This window comes from Aplidium turbinatum, chromosome 5, assembly GCF_918807975.1.
Source record: "Aplidium turbinatum chromosome 5, kaAplTurb1.1, whole genome shotgun sequence".
Taxonomy (NCBI): domain Eukaryota; kingdom Metazoa; phylum Chordata; class Ascidiacea; order Aplousobranchia; family Polyclinidae; genus Aplidium; species Aplidium turbinatum.
In genome coordinates, this window is record NC_137476.1 from 30,787,419 (window position 1) to 30,804,273 (window position 16,855).

The window sequence follows — 16,855 nt, forward strand, 5'->3', positions numbered from 1 at the left end:
TCAAAAGCTGTCTGACAACCCTGTTGTATCAAGCAAATGTAGAAGACAGCTTTTACATATCAGCGCTAAGAATTATATGGGTGGATGTCATAAAATACCCTGTTTCTAACGTTAAACTTTTGAATAATTTCATAAGTTGTTTAAATGCAAATAGTGCCTACTTTCCGCATGTATGCCCGTTGAACACCAAACACCGGAGATAGCTGAGATATCAAACATGCTCATGTTACAAACATTAATATAACATCCACAAACGCTATTTTAATAGAAATTTAAGGGCAAAAGCAAGTTGCTATCTTGCTAGGAATTGTCAGCATTTTTGTGACAACAAAGACAACAGAATTCTTCTGATCTCTTTTCTCAGGCTAAGCTTTTGTACAAGCGCAGAAAAACAACGTCAATTTAGAATGTAGACCCTTTGGAATTCAAAACACATTGTTGGACCAATGTGAAAATTCTTCCTTTAACAGATATTGCTAACCGTTGTGGCACAGCTTCAAGCTTCTTTGGTGTCTGGTTGCAGAGTTTTTTTGAGACCACTTTCAATATCTGTCCACATGACAATTGCTAACGCACTTTGTCAAGTGAAAATGAAAGCAATCAAAGTCTTTCTGCGACTTGAGCAAAACAAAACCGAAACGTGATTCAGTCAAGAAATGGACGAGTCATAATGTAACATAGGCCAGGTGCCGCTGTTTAAAACAAAGCCTGCAGAGACAGGTGTAAGGCTAGAAGACTTGTTGAAGTTTTGAAGAAAAACGTTTGAAATGGCACCTTTTGGAATTTAGACTAAAGAATGTGAATCGATATGCTGCAAAATGCTCTCTCTGCAGCAGCACACGAGGAAGGCTGATCAGAAAACAACTCAAAACATTAGTGGAAACTTTACAAAATAGACTTGATTCTAAGCACTTCGTTGAGCACGCTTGTGATCAGAAGTTAATAAGACATGCCAAAGAGATGGCACATTGTTTCTCACAAACTCTTTAGATTAAGGTTGGCAAAATTGTAACAAAACAACTTCTTTTAATAAATCGATTCATTAAGAAAAGTATTAGGGAGGTACGTACCAATAAATTATATTTATGTATCTTATACACTGCAAAAACCATAAAAACTGATATACTGGTGAGAAAGAGAGTTTGGAATGAAACTCATTTTCAAAAATTGAAAGTTACTGGGTAATAATACTAGCGAAGACCAATGACTGTGCTTTATCATTACTTATTTTAACAAAATATTTCAATATTATTTTATATTTTATGACTCCTTAAAGTATCAATATTTTTACAACCATCTCTGTTGGATTAATATAAATTAAAATGAACTTTTCACTTGGTCGTAATGTACATAACGCATTGAAGCAGTAAACCTCTCTCTCTTTAACTTACCGTTTCGTTTCGATAACATAGCAAAACAAAATTGACTTATGTTGAAATGTAGTTTCGTTTTCAAATAATTTTGTTGACAGCCATAACCCTCGTAATCGCGAAACCTTCAAACAATAGGCTTAAGCGCAAAGCTACATATTTGGAAATTTATGGCACTTTCTACGTTCTGATGGGTTTTGTTTCGAGCGCATAAAGACGTATAATTGCTTGAGTATTAAAGTTAAACAAAAGTAAAGTAATTTTGTGTCAAAATTATTATTTTTAATAAAAAAAACAACAACTTCAAAATAGTGTTTGATAGCTCATTTTATTTCAAACATTTCTATAATTCTTCAGCTGTGTTTCAACCGTCCACCCATATCCTACAAATTCACACTGTTCATCCACCTGTGTCACATGTCGCGAAAGAAAACTATTCAAATGTTCGAATAAAATTTTGATCATAAGCTTCATGTTGATTCAGACCGTACAACGTTTGATGATTCATCTTATGCAAGCATCGGAGCAAATTCAATAACGTGTGTGGAAGATATTTGTTCATCTATTCAATGAGCTGTTTTGATTCATAACTCTCTGACAAACTTCTCATGTTTTGGAGTGTGGATTGATTGTGCCATATGAAAAGGTTATTGTAATCAATTAATTATTAAAAAAGTCCCATCTTCAAACTGCGTCGTAGAACCGTTTTCATTTGACAAGAGTTGCCATTTTCAAAACACTTTAACGTCTGTCGGCGTTGGAACTTGGTAAAAATGCACCATTTGTTGGTTGCGCTGTTGTAAGAACTTATTAATTGCGGCTGACTTGCGGTGTGGGAATTGATGCAGCCTTAAAGTTACTTTATGAGCGAGTAAAAATGAATGACAAAAACAAACCACAAAAACTGAGCCAGCTAAGAACTTGCTAAAAGCTTCGACAATCAAAGAAAATAATAACTTTTAAAGTACTTGTCAAAACGTCTAATTTTGAAATTACTCATCCGTTGATAACATAGATGGCATAATTAACGCAAATCTGTTAATATCTATAATTTTAACCCATGTCGTGAAACAAAAGCCCTCTTCTTCTCACTCATGGAGACAGAGTATCTAAGATTCTACATCAAAGCAAAGTCTGGATTACAAATTAAACCAAATCGTTCGGATCATAGCAATTTCAATATCTTTCATTTCCGCAATTCCGTGAAAACAAAAAAAATAAGCTTCGTAATTTTATTAAACCTTTTTTTTAATGTGATGCAGTTACCTTAAAGAATATTAAATCGTGATTTTCTAGATTTATCGACGCTTACGTTTTTATTCTATTACGCTGCATTACATTTGGTTCTCTACAAGCTACTTTAGATACTATTTGAAAAAATTTTCTTCACAATTTTACACAAGCAATTAATTGTTTGTTTTTAGAAAACGAAAATACAATTTCGTCTGTTGGGTTTTTGTTTGCAATAAGATGGGCGGCCAGCTTGGCCGACATGAAACTGTAATGTAATACAACGTTTAAGTCCTCTTAAAACTACAGTCCAAACTTTTGACCCCAATGACACAGACAGCATAACATAAACAATAAACAACTAATTGAGTTTAAGAATATAGACAAACGACCCAAGTCATATGCTGGCGACAGAATTCTGTTAGACCTGCAGCTACAAGCAGTGATCGAGAAAGATCAAACCTCATCAACAACCGGACAGCAAATCAACCCTTTTTACATTAATTCAACGTATGCAGAAGTTGAATCAATGTAAAAAAATAGTGATTTGCTATCTAGGAAGAAACACTTTCATCAGTTACCATATCCCGTCTTTGTGCTGCGTTTGCGTTGATTAAACGTAAAGAATCAAAGAAGAAACGAAATACATACGACCACAAATCTGCTTTGTGTCACTACATCACCACAGAGCAGGGTTGCCTGATAGCAAGACAGACATTTTGTGAAAATGCTTAACCACAACGTGTGAAAACATAAGACCATGTGCTTTGAAAATAAGTTTCCATTTGATTGACTTGTAAAAAGGCTAACTCCACTTGACTTGATGAGAATACTTATTAAAACTGCAATCTAGCAATAATGCACAATTCGACAATAAATTCATCACAAACTGTCGGTTAGACTTATCTGACAACACCCGTGTAGCAATAGCAGTTGGCTTTGATTTTGTGTCTGAAGTCTGCTAAGGTTAGGTGTCGGAATTATATTTAAAATCGAAATCGAAGAAAAACAAATTAAAAAAATTTCTATGAAACGTTTGAAAATATCACCCTCGCGGGTGGCCGGGAAATACTTCGACAGGCCCTTCCAAGCCAAGTTCAAGCAGTTGGCGGTTCTTCCAGATTTGTTGTTAGAAATGACAGACTGTTGTGATTTCAAAAGCACCAACATGTGTGTCTAAACTTCGAAGAGATTGTGCAAATTTAACATCTGCACACATTGCATTTACCAAAAACAATCAACAACACCGCAGATGTTGTGATAGAAGCAGCAAGCTGTCAGTTTCACTTTGATTTTTAGCCTAAAATAAAACTAAACCGAAAAAGCTGTACTGTACAGTCAACATATCTTTGAGGGCTTGTTCCCTAAAACAAAGAAGTCGTGTAGCAGCACTTAGCCCTTTGACCTTGCTCCAGGTGCACGTTTGACGCTGGCTAAGCAAGGTAAACAGAGATGTGTAAAGCTAATGAAGACTGACTTGATTAATCGAATCAAACCTTCTTGGGTAAAAAGTTTAATGACAAAACATGGCACACAACTTTGCAAAGCTGGTGTTCAATCGGCCACAAAATGATGCAGAGAAAGACAAAATGTAAACTTATTCTTCTTGTAAAAAGTAGGCAATAACATATGACTCTTCCCGTAAACAATTTAAAGTCATTGCAACAAAAAGCATCAAATACTTTGCGTTAGGTAGGCTACGATGTCTAAACACATACCGTAAGCTGTTATACTGGGATACATCAATTTGTTTTTACGCATCATAAGTCATACGCTGTACGACAGATATTAAGACGGAAATAAGTTACTCTTCTTTTAAAAGAACAAAAATTAATCGTTACCGAAACATTTTCAGTCTGAAAATTTGTTACAAGCATGTAGGCTGCCAAGAAGGACGAAATTTCAAAACTTAAGCGCACAAAAATTACTTGAGCTAGATTAAACCACCAAGTTGTGTAATTTTGCATCACATTGATATACACAAACAGTTGAGGTTTACAGAGAAATCAGTGGCAGCTTATTTCTCAAATTAATCTGAACGTTTCAAGCTTATATGGAAAGCTGCTTTGTGTAAGTATCTTAAACAAGAGATTACAACTAAAATCAAATGTAATCATCTGTTCAGTTTATTAACCAATCCACCGTTCCTGCTTGTTTCGAATTAACAACTCCGCAGGGGAAAATGAGCATATCTCAAAAGCCATTTATAAGCCAAGGATAAAGAATAGTGAGGAATTTCGAAAAGGAAGTGATCGCTTGTGCTACCCCTTTGCATGATTATATCAACCTGGTCATCAACACATAATAACATCAAAACACGTGTTTTCAACCGTCAATCTTGCTATACTGGCCTGCGAACATGTCATTCTTTAATAAATATCTTTTGCCAATGTTAAGCAAAAACGGTTTTCGTGCCAAAATTCAACATATGCTCGTTGCGTTTTACAAGGCATCAAAAGTCAATGCAAAATAGATTTTGTAACATTATAACAGCCGTCTAAATGACTTTCAAGGGCAGGTTAGAAAGTCACATCGACCGCACAAGTAACATTTTTAATTTGAAAGTAAGTTTCAGGAAGATACAAATCTTGTAGATTAGTTAGAAATGAGAAAAGAAGGACTTTTTATCAAAATTCTTATGACACGGATGAAAAGTATATCAGGAACCGGATTTATTACTTGCAGGTGTTGAAGTTGTGCTGTAGTCTAATCTATGATGGACTAAAGTTTCTAAGGTTTGCTAAAGATCAAGCGATACTACAGTTAAGACGTTTTGCAACAGTATAGTGCTTCAAAGCAAGAAGTTCTGGAAGATTTGACAGCCAACCGATAATATCACAATCTCAATCTGTAAAGAATTTGTTTTCGGCAGGTTTTTCATAAAAAAAAAGAAAGATTTTCACAACGATGTGGAAGGTCTGATACAGTTAAAAACCTTGTTCTTGAAAAAAAAAAAACTCATTAAAGTTTTCAAACAACAGGGCTTTGATTTGAACGATTATTTTTAAAAATATCGTTTTAATCTGAAGGGATAGTATGATTTAAATATAGTAACATCTCGCTTATATGGACTGCCGATATACACAGTGACTAAGCGTTGGACAATGTTAGGTAGCAGCGAAAACAATGCAAAGACAAGCAAAACATAAATTCTTCAAACAAGACATGAAACATCACAATTGATTAACTTATCAGATTAAAACACCTTTATTTGCAGAGGCACTCCTAGCCCAACCTAACTTTAATTGGAGCGGGAAACTCATAAATGAGTTAAACAGCTTGCAAATCAATTTTTTTTAGTCTTGTAGACATTGAATCAACGTAAAAAACTGATTTGCAAAAATGAGCAGTGACCGGCTCGAAAATATGTCTCACGTACAGTAAATTAAATTGCTACAGACAGCGTATAAACGTAAAAAAGTTAAAGAATTCTTTGTCTATCTGGGAGCAAAAAACGTATGCGAGGTGGGGTCTTCAAAAGATTTTTCTCTAAAGATAACATCATCACAAGATGCAGTTTGTTGGTTGGTTTTTCAATGATGCACGCCTTTGAAACACACCCTAATTATGCATGTGAGTTAGTGAGTTTCTCATACAAATTGAGGGCAGAGTTTAAGCAGATTGCTAAAATCAATTGGTCTAAATTTAGAAAAACCAGGCTCATGCAACAAAACGCGGTCTATCAAAAGCAGGTGCAATGCAAACAGAGGGGCTTCACACCCTAAACAGCTAGAAGCAAAACTGTCTACCAGGACTAAATATAGGACCACGGTATATGAAAGTCCTTGGTCCTAGAACTTCCTTAAGTTGGTTTCATCCTTCACCAACGAGCGATGTAGGCTACTACTTATAATACAGTAGTTATACTTTATTATTATTAGCAACTTAACAACAGCTAAAGCTTTTTAGAGGCTGTACTATTTATTTTTGCTATCAATGTGTGATGGGATTATATTTTTACGCCGGCTTTTCTTCGCTGCTTTGGGCAAACTAGAACATAATCGGCACTAATTTTAAAATCTGTGGTACAACCCGACCTGAAATCGAACTAAAGTCTAGGTCTTGAGGTGTTGACACCAGCCAGACACTCAATGCCAAGGTGGATGAAGAACTATGGTTTTGAGAGAAAAACGACGAAAGTTCTCAGCAGTTGCAACGTCGGTGCAACGTCTATGAACGTTAATGCAACTATGTCGGAAGAATTCAGAGCACGTGTTTTTGTGACACGAAAGCACGGACTGAAGTAAATCTACACTTGAGGTCAAGTTGGTTAAAAGTTAAAATCGGTTGTTTTGTTTAATTATACACATTTCGATATTGAGCTTAGCTTTGACGTCATTATGTCGTGTACATGACGTAATGTATCAATGTTGTTTCAGATTGAGAAGAAAAATCTGAAAACTTTGAACAACTGTGTTTGAATTTGAACTTGTAATCTGAAACTTGATTCAAGTGCATCTTTTGACCCCAGAATGCCGCCATAAGTAACCAGACAAGAGATTTAACAAAAATCAGCACAAATGCATCAAAGTTTTCAACTCGAAATACCAGTTTGAGACTGTGGGAACGGAAAATTGATACAATGAAACCTAGGGGGTAGCGTGAGGGTCCATTGGAAGAAGCCGCGTCTACTTGAAACCGATAGTCGACAAACAGGTAGATTTAAGCTTCAGTATCAACAACACAACGACCAACATATGGCGAGGATTTTGTGAGCGGAATTAAGTTACCGAGATATGATTTGCTAAAGCAATATTGACGTAAGACTTATGCGAACATTTTAGCTTCATTTTCGAGTTAAGGCTGTGGGTTTGCCAGCATGAAAAATAACGTAACTCTTCCAAATACTTGTTATTTTCATCTAACATCGCTAAACTGTAAGAAAACATGCTCTGCATTTGATGTAGCATAAAAGATACTTGCAGTGAAAAGACAAGATTCTGTGGAAATTTTAAATCCACAATCACTTTAATGAAGTCGCAATTACAACAGCAAACCGACTAAACACAAACCTTTTGTAACCAAATAAAGTAATTCAACATCAACAATAAATTCATGCAAAGCGAAGAAAATGTTGATTATTGCTGGAACAATAACATCAATGACTTCAAAACCGGATTTAAGTTAACAGAATTCAATCTTTTTTAGAATTGCATAATAGAATGCTGAATGCTACAGCTTGAAAGGGACATTTAGTTGATTGGTCGAATGAAAGCAAGGTCATGTAGGTAAAGCCAACATCAAAAAGTTGGACTATTTTAACCTTCTAATAGCGTAGAAAACGCCAGCAAATTCACATATGGCCTTGTCTAAAAAAACAGCTCGCTTGCAATGGCAGTATCCCTCGATCTGTGATCTTATTTTCATGACGCAGACTGAAACGCCGCTGTACTAAAAGGAGCTAGAAGCAATCCTTGAAACGTTAAAGTTCAAAATATTCAACGATACTTTGCGTAATAAAACTAATCTAATGATTTCGTTATCATTCGTTTTAGTTTTTTAACGATGCGAAGCTAATTCGTCGTCATTTAGACAAGAAAACATCAGATTAACATTAGTTCTAGATCGTCGTATCAAATTAGATCATCGTTCTTTGTATAGTACAGAACTTAGACAATAAGACGCCATAAACACAATACACTAATCGGGTCCAACTCGCAAGAGTGTGACACACACGATAGATTAATGGCTTAACCAGGTCTAATTAACCCTTGCTGGCAACTAATGACAGCATTGTAATACCATTGACAAAATACATATGTCGATTTTACTAACAATTCATGTAAAAAAAGTTTAAAAAAACTTATGGATATTTTTGTAGAATGTTCTGGAAAGTTGAACAGTGTTGTTCTGACATTGTGCCACTGTTGGGGTAAAAGTGAAATTATTTTGATATTTGCATCTGAATAAATCTCAGTATCGTCAATCAAGCGATAATACACGTTGATATACTTTATATCAAACTGCTGTTTGAAAAACTTTCAATTTTTTAACAAATAATGGAAAAGGCAGATATTTGTTAAAAAATCAACTTCTTCTCGCATGTAATTTAGAGGCAAATCAACAATTTTTACATTGATTCAACGTCTACAGAGTTGATTTGCTGTCTGGAATAAGCAATCTGCCAACGCTTAAGGTATCAGAAAAAAAATTTAATTCCAAGCTGGTCAGGTGCAACCTTCACATAACTCTTCGTTTACACGCACAGTTCAACAGTTTTTTTCACGCTTCTTAGTAAAATTTAACACGATTTGTCATGTCAGGTTTAAGATTACAACGTACCGAAGAAGATATACTGTACAGAATTTGGATATGAGGTTTTTCTAAGTCTCATCTTAAATTTACTTAGCTTGTCAGTACATGTAAACTATCGTCAAAAAAGCAGGTCAGAAGCGTGTTACAGCAAGAATACTTACAAAGATCTCAAAGAAGTCAATTCATCAAAAGCTCGATCGTGGATGGACGAAATTTCATTTTCGTGTAGCTGTCTGATAGGGAGTAGTAGTGTCAGTGCTTCGTCAGCGCGTACATTTGACCATGATCAGCAACTTACACTTAGTTCATTTAGATTAGCTTTATCATTTAGATTGCAGCCCAACCAGAAAATGAGACTTTTAACATTGATTCAATGTCTATAGACGTTGACGTTGAATCTACAAACGCTGAATCAATGATATGTCTGCAGACATTGAATCAATGTAAAAAGGCTGATTTGCTTGAAGGGAGAATGACTGCTCTACCAATATAAGAAAAGACTTCACAAAAATTTTTCTTCGTTATGTTATTAAAACCTTGGGGCTTCTCAAACAATAAAAATGGTCTTTACAGCAATACAAATGTACCAGTTATACTGATATATGCATTTCCGTATCGCAAGAATCAACTTAGCCTGGCATTTTAGACACTATAGAAGTAAAATCCGTACTTGCAGCTATGATATGTGGTGAGTTTTCTATGCCTATTCTACTCAATGCTTTCATTGATATAGTGTGTCAATGCGAGTAAGAGTTAGAGTGCGCATTAGTTATAATTTTGTGGTATGCTGCACGTTAAATATAAGGAACCACTCACTCTTCAATAAATCAACAACAACATTATCTCATTGCTTTCACACAGCAAATCAGACATTTTTCACATTGATTTAAGGTCTACAGACGTTATATCAATGTAAAATTTCACTAAATTCAAGGCTAGATATGGTTGAGGTATGGAATCATGAAAAGAACGTTGGTTAATGACAAATGGCGGCATTCTTTCTACATTGATAAGTGACACCTCAAGAAAGAGTTTGGCAAAGTTAGAAAATACACAACTACAAACTTCAAGTCTGGTCTGAGTCAAAAAGCAAAATAAACAAAGCAGCACTGTGCCGTCTACCTCAGTAGGGCGTGTCAATTTACTCAAAAATTTTTAATTCAAAATGACGGGTGTTAAAAACTTGTAGTTGGACTAGAAACTTCGCTAAATATATTTTTTTTCAAAAATAAATGACGTCTTGCTTGGTAAATCGTTCCCTAAAAATTCAAATATTTGACAATTTTTCAAATTTTACCGACCTCTAAAAATTTTCATTTACAACTTGTAGGTTCTGTGACGTCATAGTTTGCTTCCTTTTGAAGCTTGCTAAGGAGGTGTGAGATGTCAAATGAAGTACTATGATATCATAAAGTGCAGAAATGCTAGCAAAAAAACTCTTATTAACCAGCAACTTTTGCCTGCTGCGATGACTGCAATTAAAGTAGGTTAATTCGATTTAATTCAATTACTGGTAAGTAAACTAAACTTAGAATCAATTAAACTTAGTATCGGTAGTTGTTAATCAACTAACTTTTGTAACAGTAAATACTATTGCTGTATGACAATTTTTATTTCAACGCATGCCAAACTATCAGTTAACAGTAGATGTTAATCAGAAAATATATTTTGCACTTGCTAGTGCATCTTCAGATCAGAACTGAAGATGCACTAGCAAGTGCGAAATATATTTTCTGATTAACATCTACTGTTAACTGATCCCTGGTGCTTTAGCAATTAAGGTTTTAGCTTTGAGATATGGACCAGGGATCGTTGCAGAACAAGACTAGGTCAGAAAGTGAGGCAGACTCCGACTCAGCATTGCTGATCTGCTTCATCGTGAGTCACACGGCCGTAGCCCAGAGCATCACGCAGGCTCTTGCTCTATCGTTGAACTCGGCCAAATCCTGAGCAGAGTACCTTGCTTTTTGGTCAGGGCATTCAAGTAGAATCAGTAGATGTTGCATCGTTTGCTCCTGTCCGCATTTGCAGCTTGTGCTCCCCATGGAATACCCCCAGTGTCTCATCAAGGTTTTACACCTGCCAATACCAGTTCTTAAGCGGTTGAGTTCCACGGTTCACATTTTCCGGGAGGAAGGCTCTCCATGGGTGAGAGCTCCATATTGGCCAATGTCGGTCCGGCTGCCAGTCCCTCCTGCCATAGTTGAACCCGCACATTGGCGGTGACATCGTCTTGACCTAATGGGACAACTGAAGCTAGGAAACTTTTTCTTGACTTCAGACGCCTGTGTGCTGGAGTTTAGCCATACAGTGGGTTTCTCAAATCTATGTCCTGACAAGATCTTTCCTTTCTGCTGGTCACGCTTCTTCTGATGTTGGGGGGAGCAATTCCAGACAGAATGTGCAGCGACGTGATGTTGGTTGGTTTGAGACAACCTGTAATTGCTGATCATCTGGTTAATTTTTTGAAGGAGACTGGAAGTGACAAAACCCTGCAAGCAGTTGGTGGTGACTCTACAAATGTCAATACTGGTTGGGAGGGGGGTTCAATGCACTGGGTTGAAGTTAAGTTTGGTCGAAAACTAAACTGGTTAGTTTGTGCACTTCACACAAACGAATTGCCACTCCGGCATTTAATAACCTGCTTGGATGGAAAAACTTTATCTAACAACAAATGGGCTGGAAACCTTGGGAAAATGCTAGATAACGCAACTGACTTGGAAATACATCAATTCTTTTCCAAGATATCTATTGGAGAAGCACTTATTCAACTTGAAGATAGTGTTGTAGATAATCTTTTGACTGACCAAGCATATGGTTACAGGATGACACAGGCAATCAAAACTGGAAATCTTCCCTCGGATTTGGCTCTCTTACACATTGGCCCTGTCAATCATGCTAGATGGTTGACCACAGCAAACAGATTTTGTCGAATATGGGTTACGAAGCACAATCTAAAAGGAAAAAATCTCAAAAAATTTGAAATTGATTGAATATATTGTTGGTGTCTATTACCCTTGTTGGTTTCAAATTAAAGTCAAGCACAATTGGATTGAAGGACCACGGCATATTTTGTTTCAGCTTCGTCTACTTCAACAGCAAAACAAATCTGTCATACAAGCAGTTTTGCCGACAATCAAATGATCAGCGTGGTATGCATTTAGCGAGATGATAATTCAAACTATGTTGTGCTCAGAAGATATGGAAGAAAGGAAAAAAGGTCTGGAAAAAATAACAGCAATAAGAGGCGGTGACAGAGTATCCAGTTTAGGTGATGACTCTGTTCGTCCTAGAAAGACTCCCACAATTAACATTAATGCAACTTCTTTGATTGAATTGATCGATTGGTCAACAGAAGTCTATGAGCCTCCTTTAACTGCTATGCTACCATTGGAAGAAATCAAAAAGTTTGTTGATACGCCAATGAAAGTCCCTGCCACGGCCGCTGTAGAAAGATGTGTAAAGATGGTGACAGAAGCTGCAAGCCGAGTTTATACCCACGAAAAGAGAGATAGCTTTGTAAGAGTTCAACAAGCGAGTCGACAAATTATGAGTAAAATTGAATCGAAACAGGATTTAGCTTAAATGACAATGCCTGCAACTTTTTAAAACTATTTTTGTATTTGTGAACAGCATTTCAGACAATTTTGCAAAGTGTTGTTTCCTCTTATGTGCAAAGTTTGAAAAATATACACAATTTGGGCAAATATAAGTGGGCATTTTAGGCATTTTTCACTAAATTTTCAAGATTTCTTCTAAGCAAACTTGTTTTTCTTACTTGAAAGAACAAAAATTGAACGAATAATTGTTGCTTATGTCAAAAAATATAATACAGAATAAAGTGACGAAGAATATTTTAAACTGGGAAAGAATCAACTTAAAATAAATTGAAAAAAAATGTTTTTTTTGAGAATATTTTAATTTTTTGTTAATTTACCAAGCTAAACAACAAAAATTTATTGAAAAAATTGCATATTCTATCTTACTACAAGCATACACAAGTTTTTAGACCCCATCATCTTAAAAAAAATACAATAAAAAATTTATTGCTATAATTGACACGCCCTACTACCTCAGCATAGTAATGGTTTGAAGTTTGCCTTTCTGTTGATAAGCAAAACAGTGACAAGTCATATACAATTTCCAAGTACAACTCAAAACTGTAGAGATGACCACATCACCTGAACGGTTGTTTGTAATACTAAATGAAGTTTGTTAAAATATCCGGTTCAACCCGGTCAAAACACAACTCGTCATACACATTTTTTCAAAAGCAAATGCAAAGATGTTTGCTAGTATTTGTACCTTTGTGGTATCATATGTCTAAAAACAGTTTTCGGTTGGCTAAAGAGGCAAAAAATAATTTATTTTTTTTATTCAAAACTTAAGCAACTATAAAGAGGAATTTGCTCAAAGAATGTCTTCTTGAAGATCCTGTTTTGGCCGGATGCGATTATTCCGGTTCGTGTCCTTTTCTAAGGAACAAACTTTTAGCCATTTTCATTGTTTCATTACTCAGTGTTTTTTGGATGGTGTAGGTACTGTGTATACTGTACCAACAAAAATGTATGCGAGATGATCCGAATTTTAAAAGGACGGGAGCGCAAGAAAGCCAATCTTCCTTTCCACTTTAATATGCACATGGCCGGCTAGTAGAATATGGCCAGACATGTCACATATGCACTTATGCAGGCCTTTTTATAGTGGGCCGATGAAAAAACACTAGAAATTTGCACTAGCAATGAAACTGCTTTTACTGGCTAGAGCGTGACTTCGTGAACGAAAAAGCTTCAATATCAAGCAGCGCTGGTTCGACCCTCGGGGTGTGCGCTTGAGCGACGCACGTAAAGGACTGCTCTTCATTCAGCGGCATCTAATGGATGGAATAGTTCCTCAGCAACAATACTTCAACAATCGGAAACTTCACTCTGTCAATCTCGGTAACCCGGCCCTGCGTCAGGAGCCTCTACAAGCATGTGAAACTACCAGGAATAACCTATCAAGGCTTTGTCAGTCCGAGGATAAAGATTTAAAAACCAACCAGAGTACAACCACGCAGGGGTTTTTCAGCTGCTTCCTACAAAATGGAATATTTTAAGTATTCAGTTTGAAGGAGAGTCGAAAAGCTGGCTTCTGCTCTTATGGTAGAGCTTCTATTCTGTTAGTAAAGGCAGTTTTCAGTTTCATTTTTTCGAAAACCAATATAACGCCACAATGTCTAAGTGGTTGCGGATAATTATCTTGTCATCTGCAATAATGATGTATGGAAACTAAACTGCCTTCTAAATTCTGCTTTATTGTATGTATCATTCTTCATGGCACCGAGACGAAAGACGAACGCCTCGAAAAAGCAATTCGTTTCTAACACTTCAGAAAAGCCAAAGAGTGGAGGAAAAGATTCTTTGAAGGCAGCAGTTCATTAGAGATTAGACTGTCAGAAAACAACTCAACACTACTGATTTTAACGCCTTGAAATAGCAAACGTTTCCGGAAATATTACAAGAGAGTAAAAAGTGTGTTTTACACATGCTCTCTGATTCTGTAAAATTCTTCGAAATTCCAGAACAAGTTACAAGCCACCTCAGATCAGTGTTTCGTCAAATGCAATACAGAACAACAAATATTGTCATTTAACTGAAATTTGCAATTGAACTATTTACTTGTATAAAACAAGTAATTTTGTTTTCACCAAATCAAATCCACACAGAAAACCGCAGGGATAAACAATACAAAAAAACCCTGATCTTTTCAAGTTTACAAGCAAGAAAGTATTTTCTGTGAAGAAGAGGGTTTAAAATACATGTGGGAAGAAAAGGGTACGAAGAACATCAAGAAATTAACTAAAGCCGATCATCATTGGCAAACTTGAATAAACTGCAGCAACTTCATTTACCTCACTAGTTAAACTAATGATTCATTTGTTGTTAGATTATACAAAAACTGTTTGAAAATTAGTGGGAAAATTCGCGTAGCGTTTGTCATTCGTTTACAGCTATGTGATCACTCTGGAAGGTTTCGCAATCAAAAAATTACAGAACTTTTTTCGTTGGTACAACGTGTTAAAATATCATAATGAAACCAATAATGTGTTTTCACCCACAGATTAAACCTCCTTTGCGCAGTGTGCTGTGAAAACACATTAAACAAGGTATGTTTTTCCCACTTTGAAAGCAATTTGCAAATTAAACTTTTAAGTTTGAAACAAATCATCAGTAACTTAGAGAATGCTTTTTATTGGTATTTGAAAGTTGGGCACAATGTGACACATAGATTGCTATTGTGGGTACTTACAATTTTCTAAGTCTTGTGAGGCCGGCAAAATCCATACGATTAATCTGAGAGATGTTGTTGTGTTGTAAATCTCTGTCAAAAAGAAAACAAAAATTTCACATTCCATAGTATAATATAGAACAATGTTTTTCAACCTTTTTCAGCCACGGAACATTCCATGCATTAAAGTAATCCTGCGGAACACCAAACGAAATGTTATAACGATGCAATAAAATAAACAACACAACAATAATTTTCTCAATGCGATATCTGGGCCTGTTTGGAAGAGAACAAAGTTGATATTAGAGCAGGAATACAAATCAATTAATAAACTTCTTGCGGAACGCCTGACAATCTTTCACGGAACACTATTGTTTCGCGAAACACCGGTTGACAATCACTGATATAGGATGCCAAACTTGCAGTAAACATATGACCATCTTGATAAAAACAACGACAAAAACAATATTTTTCTTAGCTACAGTTTTTCAGTGAAGCATAAAATTTATTTGGTGACTACTGGAATATATTTTACGAGGTCAGTTAATCTTATAAACCAAATTAGATATTTTACTCACAATCGTTCCGTGGCTTCTGGAATATTTCTCGGAACGAAACTTAATCCTCTGGAAATACAAGAAACTGTTTTTCCAACGCATTGGCACTCGCGTGGGCAGGCCGACGCAACATCGATGCTTGAAAAGAAAAAGCCCGGGAAAACAATGCTCAATATCAGGCCAAATACAATGTTCCCACTCCGATGTGGTGAATAATTCCAATGCGTTGACATGATTTCAAACAAATTGAAAGAAAATTCAAAACTGTATATTAAAACACGCTTGCAATCTACAGTATTTCTACGAATTAAGCCACTTTCATCGACTGCTTTAAAGGATTGCCACAGCTTTTGCACCTATATATAAAACCAGAAGCACTTAAGGAATTAATCAAAGACTGCTGGTTTTTATGAACGCTTAATCCTCTTAAAGCTTAATGTTCACAGCTGATCAAAAGGTTATTCAAGTTTTTTTTGTCCTTGACCTATCACCTGCTCTAAGTTCAAAGATTTTAATTGCAAGCATTTATTAAAACTAATCAACAAATTTACTCCCTTTATTTGATCAAGCTTAATTTGCTCTAGCAAGCTGTTATCATACCAAATTTAATATTTCCTCGACTGATGTGTACTTGAACAAATTTACTCTTAATTAGTCTTGCAGAATATATTATGCCTCTTTTCCAAACAGAAGAGCTAAATACAAACACAGAGCCAGTTGCGACTGCATCTGAGTCACAGTTTGAATAATACGCTCATCTCATCTCATCTCTCAATTGCCTGCAACAATCGACGCTTCACTCGGGCAATCAAGAATAAGAAAAAGGGAAAGACAGTGGCCAGAAAACCTCGAGAGATTGAGCTTGGCAACATGGAATTCAGAGATTACATTTCTTATTGCGACTTGAATTGTGACGAAACAAATCTAAGAAGTATGAAAGTGGAAGATTTATTTTAATGAATAATATGTTTTCAGATGATTAAACCAAGGGATGGAAAAATATGAACAACAGTTCAATAACAAAAACCCTAAAAATTGTAGACAAGCGTTAATCAACCGTGACAAGAAGGTTAGGCGTCATCATTATGTGTCTCAATTAAACTTTTCATTAAACTCAATTCGATTAAGTTGCACTGCAATAAGAATTTTTAACTACAGTACTCTTGAGTCTGA

The 16,855-nt window shown here is 35.8% G+C and overlaps 1 protein-coding gene across 1 annotated transcript in view; it reads right to left on the reverse strand.

The window, feature by feature from the left end:
• Window positions 1-16,026, reverse strand: part of LOC145771367 (slit homolog 2 protein-like) — a 43,703-nt gene extending 27,677 nt beyond the window's left edge. The window contains exons 1-3 of the mRNA XM_082583122.1: window positions 15,704-16,026; window positions 15,147-15,218; window positions 9,017-9,088 (exon numbers count right to left, since the gene is read on the reverse strand). Coding sequence (XP_082439248.1) covers window positions 9,017-9,088; window positions 15,147-15,218; window positions 15,704-15,915 — 356 coding nt within the window. The 5' untranslated portion in view covers window positions 15,916-16,026. The remainder of the gene's footprint in view (window positions 1-9,016; window positions 9,089-15,146; window positions 15,219-15,703) is intronic.
• Between the last annotated feature and the right edge of the window lie 829 nt (window positions 16,027-16,855).